Below are 16,115 nucleotides of genomic sequence, written 5' to 3'. Positions count from 1 at the left end.
GGCAGGTGAAACTTAGCTCTTTCGGACCCGTCCTCTCAAAGACGACGGTTGTTGCCGATTACCTAATTGCCGATGACTTGACGAATTGATGAATTCAGTTTTCTCAAAAGTGTACACGTGATGGAATCTTCTCCCCCGGGGATTGATTCTGTGGACTGTCAGGCCTTGTTTTAGGTCTCTTTCTCATGGCATGATGTTTTCTTGAGGGGTTGGCGGCTCGGATTTACGGTCAACGTTTCCATCCTCCACTTCGCTCATACATACGTCAGGTCAGCGCTACCTGTAACTGTCCATTAATCCCTGATAGACTTTTCATGCTTCTATACTACTGCAGTAGACAAGTCTTGCCCTTTTAATCTACTGTACAGGACATAACCTGGAGTTTACTTCAGTTGCCAGGGCAGTCGACTAAGGTTCCCGCTTTGGCCATTAGTGATAGGGTGCCATTCCAACGATCAACGCTCAGGGGGCTTAAGAGGCATTTAGGAATGGACTTTGAGTATGCCAGTATCACAGGTATTGGGATGATGCAAACGGCCGCCATGAACCCCAGAAAAATTAATTGATCTTGTGCCTTTATGACATCAGTGATGCAGCCAATGGTAGGCATTATGGCACGCTTGAGCCCTTATCAATCTTATCAATCAGTTCCACCCCCGTGGGGATTGACCGATCCCTATCGAAGCATAATGGACGTGCGCTTAGGTATAGAGTTTCAGTGACTTTGCAAATCTCTGATACTTCAGAACGGTACAGAATAATCTACTTGTGGGTTTAAGCTTTCTTTTTGACTTTGATTAGTTGTCTAAGGGACATACGTGCGCCTCCGAATGCTTTTGTGGTATCGAATATAAGCTCTATAGTTCAGCGAATTGAGCCAGGCTCTGGTGATCAAACCAATGACAAATTCGAACATTCGGTTAATCTAAATGAGGGTACAGGCTGCTTATAAGACGACTTGGTCGACGGCCTCACATACCTGAGCACACCTGACTGCCCACTTATAACCCCGGCGAGAAGTCCTTGCGCAAACAGATACAAGACGGGACACGGGGCTTCCCTAGCACCTTCGAGCCGGCTAATTATCTGCCTCATTTGAAGGATACCCTAGCATGGAAAGAGTGCCAGGACGCTGAAGTTCTGTAAGTTCACTCCAACTTAACCGGCTGCGCCAGAGCAGCCCTACAACCCCCTCTCCAGCTCCCAGGAAACACCATCCTCGCCATTCTGCACGAATATTACCCAGGCGATCAAGAAGTGAGAATTAACCCTAAGCTGGGGTAGATCTTCATTTAGGCGGGATGAGGGATCGACACTGCTTCCGTTTTAGGTTCGGCATATGTTCCGACCCGGCTAAAGATCCTGAAGTGCCGAAGCCAAGACGACTCCTTCGTTTCACATCCTGGTCTTCACAACCATCGCGGCTAAATCAACTCTCTACAGACAGCTATAAAGGTGCGTCGAACGAGTGCTCTGGGAGACTATGAGCTACAAGACTCAGAACTTCTACTTAGTATTCACTGACTTACCATGGCTCGCCTATCTCAGTTCCTTCTGGCCTGCGCTCTTGCAGTCAAAGCTTTCGCTGCCCCCGCCGCCGAGCCCGTCGAGGAACGGGGCCCCAACTTCTTTTCTGCTCTTGCTGAGCGCTCGACTGGCAGTTCCACTGGCTACTCGAACGGCTATTACTATAGCTTCTGGACCGATGGCGCAAGCGGCGATGTTGAATATAGCAACGGCGCCGGGGGGTCCTACAGCGTGACCTGGTCATCGGCCTCGAACTTCGTCGGTGGAAAGGGCTGGAACCCTGGAAGTGCTCAGTAAGTCATCGATTGCTGAGCAATTGCTTAACTATTTCTCCGTCTCTGGGTTTCTCCTCTGAAACACATGAATTGACCCGTCCTACAGTGACATTACGTACTCCGGCTCCTGGACCAGCACAGGAAACAGCAACAGCTACCTCTCCGTCTACGGCTGGACCACCGGTCCTCTCGTCGAGTACTACATCCTGGAGGACTACGGGGAGTACAACCCCGGCTCAGCTGGCACTTACAAAGGCTCGGTCTACTCCGACGGATCGACGTACAATATCTACACGGCGACCCGCACCAACGCTCCCTCCATCCAGGGCACGGCCACTTTCACGCAGTACTGGTCCATTCGCCAGACAAAGCGCGTCGGCGGTACCGTGACGACTGCCAACCATTTCAATGCCTGGGCGAAGCTGGGAATGAATCTGGGCACGCACAACTATCAGATCGTCGCTACTGAAGGCTACTACTCGTCTGGGTCTGCGTCCATTACGGTTGCCTGAGAGCGTGCAGATATCCTGCTGCGATATATGCTGTATCTCTGGCACCATTTCTGTGATAGCAATGAGTGGATGAGGAAGTTGGCGTGTTCGTACATGAGCAGGGTGGTAGTAGAGGAACTTGGATGAGCATTGGATTTTGAATTATTTTTCATTCAATCTCAACCTCCAGTTTCGTAGCAACAAGTAGTTTTCATTTGTTTGAAGTTATGCTGTAAGAATCACGAGCTGTGGCCTGTAGAGTAAGGAGATAAAAAGGGCGAACTGATCTTCCCGTAGCTCTCTTGCCCGGGGGCTCGACCATCCCTCCTCCAACTTTCCCTTGCGACCACCACCTAGCAGCTTTTCAAAACTTCCTTTTCGCGTCTCACCAATTAGTGATATCTGTTCTGAGTCATAATGCATTCCTCACTCGCATATTTGAACTGACTGAACGCTTTATATACGACATCTACTCCTGCCTTCCGACAAAAAGGGATTCTTCTTTCTTGACTCTCTTCGGTGCACTACATTACCTTTTCATTAGGATTGTTACTCCGTTTTTCATATAATCGGTGGACCATTAGCTCTTCGTCTCGAAGCATTTGCTGTGTGAGATCACCTCGGAAATGATAGGCGGCATATACATCCCGTCTCACATCCCGTGGAGATCTGCTCCGAATGTCACACTGGGGCCCCAATCATACTGTTATCATGACCGGCAATGATTCTTTGTTGGTCTTTTCCCAACACTGACAAGGCAGTTCCCAGGCTTATGACAAGCAGACATTTCCCTCGAGAGCTCCCGTTATTTAGTTACTCCCTCCCCGAACGACCATCTGATAAAAGCCAAGTTCCTTTCCGAACCTCGATCAGATAACGAAACCAGCGCAGGGAGTTCTTCGACACACCTTCTTTGTCAATGTCTACTCCAAAGTCCGACCGTGATGCATCTCAGGATGACCCCCAACCCGAGTCATCCGCTATGGCCAGATCCGCTGGAGTGAAGAAAATGGAGGTCCTCCACGAAGGCCTGTCTAGAGGTATCCGTGCTTTGGTCTTCATCGGTCTCTTCCTCGTCGCATACGTCTACGGCCTGGATGGCCTCGTACGGAGCACATACCAGGTTCTCTCGCTGTCTGACTCCTTCCACATACCAGATACATGCTAATATTCAAGTGATGGTTCCATAGCCGTACGCTACCGCTTCCTACAAGACCCACAGCCTCCTTGTGACTGTCGATATACTACGGGCTGTTGTTGCAGCAGCAATCCAGGTACACCCTACGCTCTTTGCTCATACCGTTTCACTAAGAACACCTGTGGTAGCCCACCGCAGCCAAGATCGCAGACGTCATTGGGAGACCCGAATTGATTGTTGTGTCAATCTTCTTCTACACCATTGGTATGAAGGTGCTTTCTAGCGTCGGCTCACAGCTACTAATGCGGTTCCAGGCACTGTGGTCGAGGCTTGTTCCAAAACAGTAGAACAGTTTGCTGCAGGTGCGGTGCTGTATCAGGTAAGATGAGCCTTTTGCTCCCATAGTCTGCTGATACTGACGATTGGACTTGATTAGGTCGGCTACACACTTATCGTACTGCTTGTCGAAATACTTGTGGCGGATCTCTCATCCCTGCGAAGCCGTTTGCTGTGCTCCTATATACCTGCGATTCCTTTCATTGTAAGCGTGGCCCATTGGATTGCATACGATGTGTCGCCTAAGTCAGATAACGCAGATCAATACATGGGTCAGTGGAGATGTTGCTGCAGCCGTTCTGCGTGCGACTAGTTGGCGGTGGGGTGTGGGCATGCTTGGAATCCTATACCCAGGTAAAGATCAGCTTGACTGGAATACTTGAGAGCTACTAAAACATCATCAGCCTGCACTGTTCCCCTACTGTCTACGCTATTCATCTCTCAATACGTGATGAAGCGGAATGGAGACTACAACGGGGCCCAGAGAACCCATAGTGCCTGGCGCGCGACAAAGGGGTTATTCTGGTACATGGATGTGATTGGTATGATCCTGCTGATTGCATGTCTCTCCCTCATATTAGTTCCCTTCACCATTGCGGGGGGCTTCAGTGGGCGCTGGAAACAGGCCAAAGTGACTACACCTCTGGTATTCGGGATACTATGTCTACCAGCCTTCGTTTACTGGGAGCGAAGATGCGCGCACCCCTTAGTCCCATTCAAATTACTAAGGGACCGAGCTGTCTGGGGAGCATTGGGTATTGCGGTGATGCTTAATACAGGTATGATGATGGGGTTACCTGGATTAAGATATCTGCTTACAGTTTATTATAGCCTGGGCTTTGCAGGCAAGTTATCTCTATACTGTGCTCGTTGTTAGCTTCGGTGAGAGCATTAGCAGTGCGACGAGGATACACTCGCTTTACAGGTACATGTCCGGACCTCCACAATAACATGTGCTGACCATGACCAGCTTTGCTTCTGTCATCACTGGCTTCTTACTTGGCTTCGTCGTATACGGGGTCAGACGCCTCAAGCCGTTCATCGTTGCAGGTACCCTCTTATTCATGGTTTCGTTCGGCCTATTGATCCACTATCGCGGGGGACATGCTTCATCAAGCCACTCGGGCATCGTAGGGGGACAAGTGCTTCTAGGCATAGGTATGTCTTACCCAGTTGTTCACACCAAGACGCCCGTACCTGATATTTTGTGCAGCGGGTGGACTCTTCCCATATTCCGCCCAAGCCAGCATCCAGGCTGCTACCAAACATGAGCGTGAGCAAATACTCTCCGCCTTCCCCTTCCCTCCTTTACGTGAACAAAGCTTCTAACACAATCAGACCTCGCGGTCGTAACCGCACTCTTCATGACCTGCTACAACATCGGCAGCGCCCTCGGTGGCACCATCTCCGGGGCAATCTGGACGCAGGTTCTTCCCACGCAGCTGGAAGTCCGGTTGAGCAACGCCACCCTGGCGGCCGAGGTATACGCGGACCCGTTCACGTTCAGCCTGCAGTACCCCATGGGAACGCCCGCCCGGGATGCAGTCGTCGATGCCTACAGGGATGCGCAGAAGCTGCTGTGTATCACCGGCATATGTCTCACCGTGCCGCTGATCGCGTTCGCTCTCTGCACCCGGAACACGAGGCTCACCAACGAGCAGAGCCTGGCCAATGCTGAGGAGGATTCGGAGTAGTGTTGTGTATTGCAAGGCAGAGATATGATCTCAGAGATCATGTGTGCTCAGGGAATCGTTTGGGGTGAGGCTGTTGGTTGCATTGATCAGGTCATGGCGTCACTGTAGGCTGAGATATAGCCTGGGATGAAATACTAAAAGTCGGCGTTTGCCAGGGTCACGGTATGTAACCGAACCGAAGTCCAAAACAATGTAGGCAAGTAAAGTCAGTAGCATCTGGAAGGTATAATTGGGGAGAAGCCGCGCAGGGGTGTTAGAGGAAAAGCAAAAAGTAAGTGCATCATCCGTGAATCGAACACGGGCCTCATCGATGGCAACGATGAATTCTACCACTAGACCAATGATGCTAGTTACTTGAAAGGCATTTGAAACCTTGGGATCACTAAGCTTTTACCACGCTCTATAAGCGCCTTGCTGCAAGAAGCAAACATTTTTGAGGTCTAACCCTATGGGCTAAAGGATACATCTAACTAGATCTGATTATCTAACAATGTGACAGAAAATGGCTTCTTCTCCCAGGGATTGGTTGACTAAGTCTAGCAGCTTCCATGATGTAGTCTGGAAAGCTAGGCCAAGTTGATCACACACCCTTCAACAAAATCAATGGCGTAAAAGTGAACAGGATGGGGTATTTGACGACTGAAAAGCATCATCTAGTTATCGAACTTGAAGGACTTGCCGCCAGGCATGTCAATGGGACCGCCACGATAAGATCCACGCTTCTTCTTGTTCTCCTCCTTGGTGAAACCCTTTCCCCGGGTGACAAACAGATCTGCTCGGCCTTCTCGGCGTACACATAGGGGATGAATTCATTCGATTACGACTCTCTAAGACGAGTAATGTTAGTACCATGGTCATGGCTCATAGGTAGAGGGTATCTTACTCCTCCTTAATGATTGTCCTTTCTATCTTCCTGTCCTCCCGGAAAGCGAGTATATTCTCTACCCGTTGCTTGGTCTCCGTAACCATATGTCGCAACTCAATGGGCCCGTTCTCTAATTCGACGAGACCTTGATGCAACTGCATCAATTCCCCAAAGTTGGGGGCCGCGGGGGCATCATGTTCAGGGGCGGCGGCAGGGGCGGCGGCAGTAGCATCCTGCTCCTGCTGTTGCTGCTCCCGCTGAGAGGCGTCCCGGAGGGCAGGCACGGGGCCCCGAGGGCCGACGGTGGGGGGGGCGCGGGCGCGGGCTGAGAGGGCGGGGGAGGTGGACATTTCTCTCTTAACCTAGTCCGTCGTTAGACTTAGTTGGTATTACAGGCTGACTATACTCACGGCGACAAACTGAATGACAGATTAGCACTTCCTATGAACCTAAGAAGAATGAGGGGATTTACTTACAAACTGAGCATGAGTTTCAATCTCTTCCTTCTTCACTATTTCGGGGCAATTCGCCTGCAAGTGTCCTTTCTTGCCGCAACGGTAGCAATCTCGAGTCTGGAGGGTTAGTTGGTACTAATACTGAAATCTTCTTTAAGGACAACTTACTTCTTCCACTTGAGGCATTTTGATTAGCCTAGATCAATCGTTAGCCCTTGAAAAAACTATAGGAATAGGGTGATATGGGATGAATTGGGATATATTGGGGTACACTGGGATAAGAAGAGATGAAATAGGATGAAATAAGATGAAGTGAGACACAGAAGAGATGAGACAAGATGATGCAGGATTGCTCGCGTACAAACGGGCTCGTTTCACGGGCATCAATGAGATACAAGATAGCAGAGAGATGAAAGAGAGATGAGGCTGAGATGAAGCTGAGACGAAGCATGACAAAAGGATGATAGAAGATGGGGATGCAGGGTGAAGCCATACTAGTTGACAAGCTCGCCTCACGCGTCAGATACATCAAAAACAAGGTAATAGATACATGACATGAGCAGAAATGGGAATGAAGATAAGAAGCAATGATATTTAGATGGAAGCTGATGAAAAGGACTCGAAAGAGGATTATACTCACGAACGTGTTAAGCTACTCGTCCGGGGAGAGGAAGAAGAGGAGAAGGAGAAAGAGAAGAGGAAGAGGAAGAAGAGGAAGCGGAGGAGGGAGGAGGGAGGAGGGGACGGACGGGGAGAGCGTGGGGAGAGAGAGCGCCGGCCCACAGTGAATGAGACACCCACCTACCCTCATTATCAGCTATGGATGTCTCTGCCAGCAGGGATCTAGTGAATTCGACTCGACGAGTGGTTTTAATGATGTTAACATCTAGTTTTGTATATACCAAGTATCTTTACAACTCGCATAGTGAAATCGATTAGCTGAATTGCTTCGGTGAACAAGAGATATACTTTTAGGTTGTGGGTACCTGGTCTAGAGTCAACTAGAAAAACAATCCAGTCATGTTATAGGAAACAATTGTATCAATGAGAAAGGTTTATATGCCCTGGAGGCTTCAGATAGCTGTGCTGAAGCTGTCTTTGAATGTTGTGGATTATAAAGGGTTTGCGGCACGAGTTTGTATCTCTATCTCTTCGAGTCAACCTCGTGATTATATACCAAGTAGTGGGCAAATAATCTCATTCGATTTCAAAGCCCTTTTCTATACATTCTGGCTTCCTCCCCGTCTTTGCGTTCATCCCTCAACAGCCGACGCAGAACTAGTCTGTGCTGGCTCCGCCGACTTTGGCCTTGCTCTTGGGCATAAGCCTGACGTGTTTGATCTCTACGGAGCAGAATAATACTGCAGAGTACTGCCATATCCACCGGTTCTACCACCGCGCGCAACCGGAATTCCGGACGGGACAGCTCTCGAGATACTGCCAGTGCCAGCACGGTACCAGCTGGAGGTTGAAGAACCATCTAGGATGATACTGTTCCATGAGCCGCTAGCTACGGTCGAATCCAAACCGGGTGACAAAAATACGGTCATTTATCGTAATCCGCATATCCAGTTCTTGAGCATCATGGCTCTCCTCTTTTCATGAATTGTCCCGACGCTTGTTCTACCTGCAGTGCCAGGCATACATCCAGACTTGGCTCCCGCCAATGTCTTTAGGAAATGGCCGAGTAGTTGAAGTAACGCACTGGTATTTTCGGGAGTTGGAAGGAGAAATGGGCCGTGTTAAGGCTTGCCGAACCCGTGGAGACGGAGGAGATTGTTTCTGGAAGCATTCGTAGACAGGGTTAGTCCAAGATCCACAATATAAGACGGTTGGGGATACTCTTTCTCAAAGATTGTTCTGCATCAAGAAGTTTGACCGATTGCAGTCGGTGCTGAGCCTCGCTGGTGATTGTGCCTGATGATCAATGTCGCAAGTTGAGAACAGTCAAGGTTGAACTGGCTATGCGAGAAAGAACCGACCAGCGAAGAACCTCGAGTGTACTTCATTCCAGTCACGGACCTCACCGACAAATGTGTCTTCTTATCGAAACTTAGCTCTTATTCAGTAATGAACACAGGTAAGGTATCTCAGTCATTTCTGGATCATCCACCAACTTTGCAGAAAGCTGTGATATCATGCTCTAGTCCCCGACGCACCCACACCTGTTTTGCTAGCCTTCATGACTTCGCTTCAGGAATCCAAGCTCGCAATACATAGCAATTCTCAAAGGTTGCTATCCCAGGGCTACAAGGTTTATTCCATATCAAGGCAATATTCTGACACTTTAACTTCGAATACCGACCTTGAACTTAAGCTTTTCTATGAACTGGACGGATGGCTCTACGAAGCTCAACCATTATTGTTTCATTTGTGCGCCCTGCCACTGAATGTCTGGCTAAAGTCTCACATCATTTCTGAGGACGTCCGGAGCTTTGTTATGATTGTGACTGTTGGTACCAAGATGTCAACATTACATTCAACTCCCATTGATAAGGTACTTGGTCTTTTAGTTTAATCTCGATATTCCCTCGAGGAGCACGCATTTGATCAACCCGTTGGCGAAGCTCAAGGACCATATCATGACAATGAATATAGTTCATGCTTAACTGCTTCTGCTGCTTCTGCAGCGCCTGAGCGATTATTCGGAGGCTTGGCTCCCTCCCGGGGCAGCAGACGAGGATGTTATATTTTGCGATTCAACAAATGCTCAAAGTTCAACCCATGTCTAGCTTGCAATCCGGTCTGCTTTAGCATCACCAGAGCCCACTCTCGGCCGCCAATCCCACCCTCGTGCAATCCCTGCATCTGGGAGTTTCTAATCCGACCGTATAGTCAAGGCCCGGCCCGATACAACAATCGAAGCCCACGTCGCATCGTTCACACGGGGCTAGACGTCTATCTTTTGTCATTCGATGTCGATATGCTAGAAGCAGGGTCATATGGCGGCGGAGAGCCCTGCGCGCAAGAACTCTGTGCCTCTTCCTCCAACGTCGCTTCAACTTGGGCCACCACGTCAAATGGCATATCGGTGAGATTGAATTCAACCAACTTTCCAGCGCACTCAAACACAAAGGAAGCGCAAAGTCTGTAGGATCTGCTGAGATTAAACGTGCTGAAAGATATGTCCGGCCGGCCAAGCATCAGTGATCCGAAGGCTTGGGACAAATCTAAAGTCCCCATAACAGGCATCGCAATATGACTTTGACCTAGCAAGTCGATCTTTTCGTCCACCTGCCCTGACAAAGCTCCTATCAGAGAAGGCGCAGCCCGAGCAGCGGTTTGACTGACAACCCACAATGACAAAGACTGCAATAAAATGTCCGGAGGCTGGCTGACAGATGAGTCTTCCATAAATGGGAGAATATCTAAGAAGCATGAGATAGTCGATGCTTGCTTGACGCAAGTGGGATAGGAGAACGTTGCTCTGAAGCTGAAACGGGGCAGTTTGGTCGAAACCCATGATTGGAATCTCTCTTGGAAGGTTAAACTTCGCCCTTTGTTTTCAGGAAGGAGCAAGATACTGCGGATTTCGAACACTTCCTCTCTTTGCTGTCGATAAAGGGCAGACTGGTCACCGCTTTTCTCCGCGTTCGGTGCTGAGGGGAGATATTTCAAGTGCTGCGTCTCCTTGAACAAAGGCGGTTTCTTCCCCAGGAGACCTCTCTGTGGCTTGGATATTTCAGCCTGTACTCGGTAGTCGATCACGCATTCCAAATTACGAAGGGAGTCCCCCGTCTCGGCTGCAAACGACGGCGGTAGCGGGTGATTTACATCGCTGCGGAAAGGAGGCTTCTCGGACCATCCGGATGACGGGCCTGGCGACTGAACATGGGCAGGAAACGTGAAAGTAAATGGCCACTCGTACGTCCCTGGATCCAATTTTCCGCCATTGAGATGCGACAGGATTCTCTCTTTCTCAAACAGCACACATTTGCTGCGATAGCTGGCTGAAGGAGCCGCCGATCCCTTGACTTTCTGGACTTTGGCCTTGGTGCGCCCGGTGAAGCTCACCCGGATGTCCTCGATTTCGGTCGCTTGAGTACAGTGGAACTTGACGTGACCGCTTATCGTTTCGCCCCCCGAGTACCAGCGCTTCTGGTTGTTGAGATGTATGCTCAGAGGCATGGTGAAGGACGTTTCTCAAATGCGCTCGGGGGAGAACAACGTTGAAGGAAAATTGGAGAGTGAAGAGGGCTTCAGGGTCTTTATGGGGCGAGGTTACACTTATTCAGTGGGCCCGATCCAAGCTTTTGCCTCGAAAGTCAAACTGCATGGCTGTGAAGTAAAACTGAACGAATACGAACAGAATTTCCGCTTCGGGGAGAAAAGACACTCTCCGAGGTCCCTCGGTCGGTTGAGTGGTGGGGCCTTCTCTTACACCTACAAATGCTTTGCTAACTATTTTTGGATCATGTTGGAACTGTAGTACTCGTACCAAACATTGGAGTTTAGATGCAGTTGCCCTATAGAATCATTTTGAGCTACCGCATCGCCAGTCTGACTGAGAAAGTAATATAGATATAGTATACTGTACACCTTGCGGCGAATGATCGAAACAGCCCGCGGCAGTGCCTCTTAGTGCTTTCGGATATCCGTCGAACTTCCCGAGTCGAACTACAGAATCAATTTACAATAACAAATCATTTCGAATGCTATTTCCTTAGTCGGACTGCATTCCTCTAACACCTGGACTACTGTGCGGATAGACAATCATCCAGTCTTCTTTGTCTGTGGCTTGGTTTTCGTTGTTCTTTGTTCCTTTTCATTTCTGAAGCAGAAAACAAGACTTTCCGGCAATGCTTTGAGCATATTGGCAACATGCACCTTTGTCCGATCAAAATAAAGAGATCACGGCTACTGAATCTGTCTTATCATTGGCTCAGGCACTCCTATATCAAGTCGCAAACCTTCTCAGTAATCTTGGAATGTTTCAGCGTGCAATCACTGGCAAGATTAGAGGAACCTCCTTCTATTTACCAGGAGAAATAAGTCGACGACCGCAGCCTTGCACGTCTGAGATCATCATCGTCAAAGGGACTCGATAAATTCTGTTGCATTGACCGTGGACTAGCGTAAGTGGTGAATTCCTGGAAAAGGCAGATTGAGCACAGTCTAGAGCTTTCAACACATGCTCCAGTTCTGTCGCTGCTACATTCACTAGGAAGCTGCTTACTTTGCATCATCCGCCCAGGCTTTATCTATCTTACGGATTGTCTCTCCGCTGCCTCGACCACCACCTTTGTTCCATCCTTCTTTCATCTCTCTTTCATCATTTCTCCTCCTACCTCACCCCTCTCTATCTCTACCTCTTGAGTCTATCAGCATGCCTCGCGCCGACTTCTTGCGGGACGCTAGACAGGCCTCTCATCCTCAGTTGACTGGCTTCGAGCTTCGGCAAGATGACACCTTCACTTTCACCTACAGTGATCCAACTGGTCATCAAAGTTGTATCCAACTCCTCATTCCAGGTAAGTTACATTCCTTGCAAACTCCAGTGTCCTGATCTCGGCTAACCAAGCGCTTCACCACTAGACCTATCCGCATACCCGACTCAGCATGAGTACTTGATCTGGGGCGACGAAGGTATCTCCGATCCTGTTGCCCAGACAATTCAGTCTATTGGCTCTAAATACAATGGCCGGCCTCTGAACGCACTTCTCCAAGGCTTCTTGGACCGCTTAACTGGTCAAAGCGACGACAATACTATGGATGCCAGCTCCGAGGGTGAGGGTTATGACTTCGACACCGACGGTGAGATGGAACTGGACACGGACCACGGTCCCGACTGGGACGAGATCCATGAGCGCCTGCGAAAAGACCTTCAGGCTGCGAAACATTCCGGAATCAAAGTTGGAGTTCTGGGCGACATGCAAGGCCGCGTCATCGTGGTCACCTCTTGTCGTGTTGCTCGGCTGAACATCTCCAACGATGCGCTTCAATTGTGGAATGTCTCCCCAACCGACTATTTGGTTCTCCTCATCAAATACCCTTACAAGTACTACGGCTTGGACGATAAGGCTCGATCTAATCCGTTGCAGAAGCCGCAAATGTACGTCGGTCTTTGCGACTCGTATAAGCCCACGCTGGCGTCCACCCTGAAAGCTCTCCATCCCCCCGGACAAGAACTGAAGGACACGAGCGGTACGATTCCAGATCCCACAGCAGATCCTGCTCTCGGGCGATTGATATCCTCATTTGTCACGGAAATGCTTACGGATCTATTCAACGAACGGCTGCTGGACCTCATACAGCTTAGAATCGATCACGGCTACTCCTGGACAGGGGCCGAGCACTACTATGACACTCAACAAGGCACAAAATCCGGCATGGAAGATGATAGAGACCCGAAGTATTTTGTGGAAGAGGCCTGGAGTACCTGGATTCCCGGTTTTGTTCAAAAAGATGACCTTCGATGCATTCGGGACGAAAAGAGGCTGTCCTTACCCCGCATTGCGATGCAATATGCGCTCCGGCGCTTCACCCGTGCCAGCGAATTCTGTCTAGTATGTTACTGCAAGACCGCTGCCAGCTTCCAGGCACTGAACCCGTACGTTTGCTCGAAGCGGCTCTGTTTGTTCCAATATCTAGAATGTGGCAAGGGACCGAAGCTGGAGTGGCAGATTGTGCATCATCCGGAGGTCGTGGATCTACTCGTGTCCTTCGCCTACCGGCGTGCCAAGGCAAAATCGCTGAATGACTGTCTCGACCTTCCTCTCAAAGTCCCCAATCCGAATCTGAATTCGAAACAGGCTGTTCAGGCAAAACTGGTTGGTGACACGCTCGTTCCGCAGGGACGACTCGAGTTAAAGGTCGGCGAGTGGATTGTTCTTACAAGGAAGGTGAGAAACCAGAACGAAATAATCACTCCAATTCATTATTGTGTTCGCATGCACAACGATGATGATTCCTACACTCTCTCAGGGCCTATCTACGAGGGCAAGGATAATCCGGAGCCCACAAAGTCCGGATCTCCAAGCGTGATGGTTACGCTGTACAACAAAGACTTCGATAACTTGACACTGGAGGAAAAGCAGGTGATGCTCGTGAGGTTACTCGATACGCTCCCGGGAGTCGCCTCGATGGTCGAGTTCATCAAAGGCAGTTCTAGCCATCGGGCTCTCGACGCGTGGAAAGAACGCATCTCCCCCGCCGCACTGTACTTTTTGCGATGGATCGTTTCGTCAAATCGATCCTGCATCATTTATGACAAAGACCCAGAGCACAAGGTTGCAGGCATGGAGGGTCACATGCAGTTTCGACTCGCTCAAGGGACCCCAGACAAGGAGCAGGAATTCGTGGAGGCGATTGAGCGAGAGGTCCAAGCGTCGAAGAAGCAATATCCCACTCTCTTTGCTTGGCATGGATCCCCAGTCAGCAGCTGGCATAGTATCCTTCGACAGGGCCTACATTTCGAGCAATGTCGCAATGGGAGAAGTTTCGGGGATGGGGTGTATCTAGCCCGGGACTTCCGGCTCTCTGATGGCTACTCTATAAGGGATGGCGCCGAGGGGTCCTGGCCGTCGAGCAAGCTAGGGATTACGATGGCAATCTCATTGAACGAGGTTGTCAACTGTCCAGAGAAGTTCAAGTGCACATCGCCGTATGTGGTGCAGGAGATATCATGGATCATGCCTCGGTACCTTTTTGTGAAATGCTCTAGGCCAGCGGCGGGTACTAGCAGCCGCAAGATTCTACAAGACGTCTATGTACAGGATCCCAAGCGAACGGCTCTCGGTCAGAATGACGTACCGGTCACAATTCCTCTATCCGGGGTACGGACTCATCTTTCTCAAGCACAGAGATCCTCAGTCGGTGGTGATGGTGGTGGTGGTCGCAAATTGGACGCTGGCTATGAGAGCGACGCGACCCTCGATGAGGATCGCCGCCTGCTCGAACAAAATGACGATGACAGTGACTGCGTGATCCTCGACCCCTTGGCGGTGAAGATGCTGCGCGTGTTAAGATCCGCCAACATCAAGCTATTGCCCCCTCCTACCGACGCCACCTCGCAGGCCACCACAAGACTGATGCGGGAGTTGGGAGCCACCGCAGCGCTCCAGGCACGCGGCTCCTTGGCTGAGCTCGGTTGGTACATCGATCCCGAACGGGTTGACAATCCGTACCAGTGGCTCGTGGCTCTGCACAGTTTCGATCCCAGCCTACCGTTGGCACGGGACCTGGCCGCCACCGAGAACAAGTGCATTCTCCTGGAAATCCGGTTCCCACCCTCATTCCCGTACTCTCCTCCATTCGTTCGCGTCGTCAGACCACGGTTTGTGCCGCTCGCGGCTGGCGGAGGGGGCCATGTCACCGCCGGAGGCGCCATCTGTATGGACCTGCTCACCAGCTCCGGCTGGAATCCGCTGTATCGCATGGAGAGCGTCCTGTTGCAGGTGCGGCTCCTCATCTCATCCAAGGACCCGTACCCGGCCCGCCTGGATGCTCACCAGAAGCACGATTACTCCTGGCGCGAGGCCGTCAACGCATTCATCAGGATGTGTAGCATTCACAACTGGAAGGTGCCGGAAGACTTCGGAAAGATGCAAGCAGCATAGTGCGACTGCGTTCCCCTTCTATTCCGAACTAAGATGGTGAGGCAGAGAGACGGTGGATAGTGGTGGATACTTGAGCCGGCGAAGCAACACTACAGACATGCATCCTTTCATGGTTGATTGCCCAAACGGACACCAAGGCTACATGTACAGTCCAAGACTCAAATCCATCCAACACAACCACCTATTTATTGTGTAGTCCATTTGCTAGACCCAGTATCAATGAGCAGATCCTATTAGATCCCAATCCACAAGCCCAGTAATAGTAACATCAACATGCACCTTGGCATTCCTCCCTCGCGACCCGGTCCTCAGCCCCTGCTTTCCAAAGCTCACCAGCCCAACATCCGCTAACTCCGCCAGTCCCATATCAAGACTCATCCCCACAACCCCGGCGGTGCGGTTCAGGGCCCAGAACTCGATTGCCAGGGGCAGCGTGTCCAGGACCTCGTTCAGCGTGTCCAGCGCTTCGCCGTTGTTGCTGGGGTCGGTGAGATCGATGTGTGAGAGTTTGGTGAGGTCGAGGGCGTTGAGGTTCAAGGTTGGGAGGAGGGAGAAGGTGCGGCGGTGGTTGTTTTGGGTTGGTGGGTGCGGGAATCGGTGGGTGCGGGAATCGGTGGGTGCGGGAATCGGTGGGTGCGGGAATCGGTGGGTGCGGGAATCGGTGGGCGTGGTTTTGGGGGTGGATATGGGCGTGTGTGTGCGATGTTGGTGAGGCGGCTGCTTGGTGGATGAAGGTGATTGTTGTTGTGAGGAGTGTGAGGCTCAGGCTGAGGGGG

At 50.6% G+C, this 16,115-nt stretch overlaps 6 protein-coding genes and 1 non-coding gene across 7 annotated transcripts; 3 read left to right on the top strand and 4 right to left on the bottom strand.

Moving 5' to 3' along the window:
* Positions 1-1,530: 1,530 nt before the first annotated feature.
* Positions 1,531-2,314, top strand: BO66DRAFT_471788 (glycoside hydrolase family 11 protein; the record flags this gene model as incomplete). Its single annotated transcript, XM_025652899.1, has 2 exons — positions 1,531-1,820; positions 1,909-2,314. 2 exons carry the CDS (start codon positions 1,531-1,533, stop codon positions 2,312-2,314), a joined length of 696 nt encoding a protein of 231 aa, XP_025503374.1.
* Positions 2,315-3,212: 898 nt separating this feature from the next.
* On the top strand, positions 3,213-5,461 carry sit1 (putative siderochrome-iron transporter Sit1; the record flags this gene model as incomplete). Its single annotated transcript, XM_025649314.1, has 11 exons — positions 3,213-3,416; positions 3,484-3,567; positions 3,620-3,695; positions 3,746-3,810; positions 3,868-3,972; positions 4,028-4,121; positions 4,172-4,546; positions 4,599-4,692; positions 4,738-4,925; positions 4,981-5,040; positions 5,106-5,461. The coding sequence occupies 11 exons, from the start codon at positions 3,213-3,215 to the stop codon at positions 5,459-5,461; spliced, it is 1,701 nt and encodes a 566-aa protein (XP_025503373.1).
* A 276-nt stretch (positions 5,462-5,737) lies between these two features.
* On the bottom strand, positions 5,738-5,808 carry BO66DRAFT_t170. The gene has a single exon. It is a non-coding gene; the product is annotated as a tRNA-Gly (tRNA).
* Positions 5,809-6,278: 470 nt separating this feature from the next.
* BO66DRAFT_438970 (C2HC-type zinc finger protein) lies at positions 6,279-6,967 on the bottom strand (the record flags this gene model as incomplete). Its single annotated transcript, XM_025651123.1, has 5 exons — positions 6,279-6,288; positions 6,345-6,688; positions 6,737-6,745; positions 6,803-6,898; positions 6,950-6,967. The coding sequence occupies 5 exons, from the start codon at positions 6,965-6,967 to the stop codon at positions 6,279-6,281; spliced, it is 477 nt and encodes a 158-aa protein (XP_025503372.1).
* Positions 6,968-9,570: 2,603 nt separating this feature from the next.
* On the bottom strand, positions 9,571-10,988 carry BO66DRAFT_452498 (uncharacterized protein). Its single transcript, XM_025651946.1, has one exon. The coding sequence runs from the start codon at positions 10,907-10,909 to the stop codon at positions 9,680-9,682; it is 1,230 nt and encodes a 409-aa protein (XP_025503371.1). The 5' UTR covers positions 10,910-10,988; the 3' UTR covers positions 9,571-9,679.
* Positions 10,989-12,107: 1,119 nt separating this feature from the next.
* BO66DRAFT_438968 (putative ubiquitin conjugating enzyme) lies at positions 12,108-15,339 on the top strand (the record flags this gene model as incomplete). The annotated part of the gene is made up of 2 exons (XM_025651122.1): positions 12,108-12,252; positions 12,317-15,339. 2 exons carry the CDS (start codon positions 12,108-12,110, stop codon positions 15,337-15,339), a joined length of 3,168 nt encoding a protein of 1,055 aa, XP_025503370.1.
* Positions 15,340-15,555: 216 nt separating this feature from the next.
* BO66DRAFT_401916 (uncharacterized protein) lies at positions 15,556-16,056 on the bottom strand (the record flags this gene model as incomplete). The annotated part of the gene is made up of 1 exon (XM_025648784.1): positions 15,556-16,056. A coding segment is annotated over one exon (501 nt), but the record flags the coding sequence as incomplete, so codon positions are not given.
* Positions 16,057-16,115: the final 59 nt, after the last annotated feature.

This window comes from Aspergillus aculeatinus (genome assembly GCF_003184765.1).
Source record: "Aspergillus aculeatinus CBS 121060 unplaced genomic scaffold BO66scaffold_27, whole genome shotgun sequence".
Taxonomy (NCBI): Eukaryota; Fungi; Ascomycota; class Eurotiomycetes; order Eurotiales; family Aspergillaceae; genus Aspergillus; species Aspergillus aculeatinus.
Note: the sequence above shows the minus strand (reverse complement) of the source record. Positions and strands in the feature narration are given on the sequence as shown.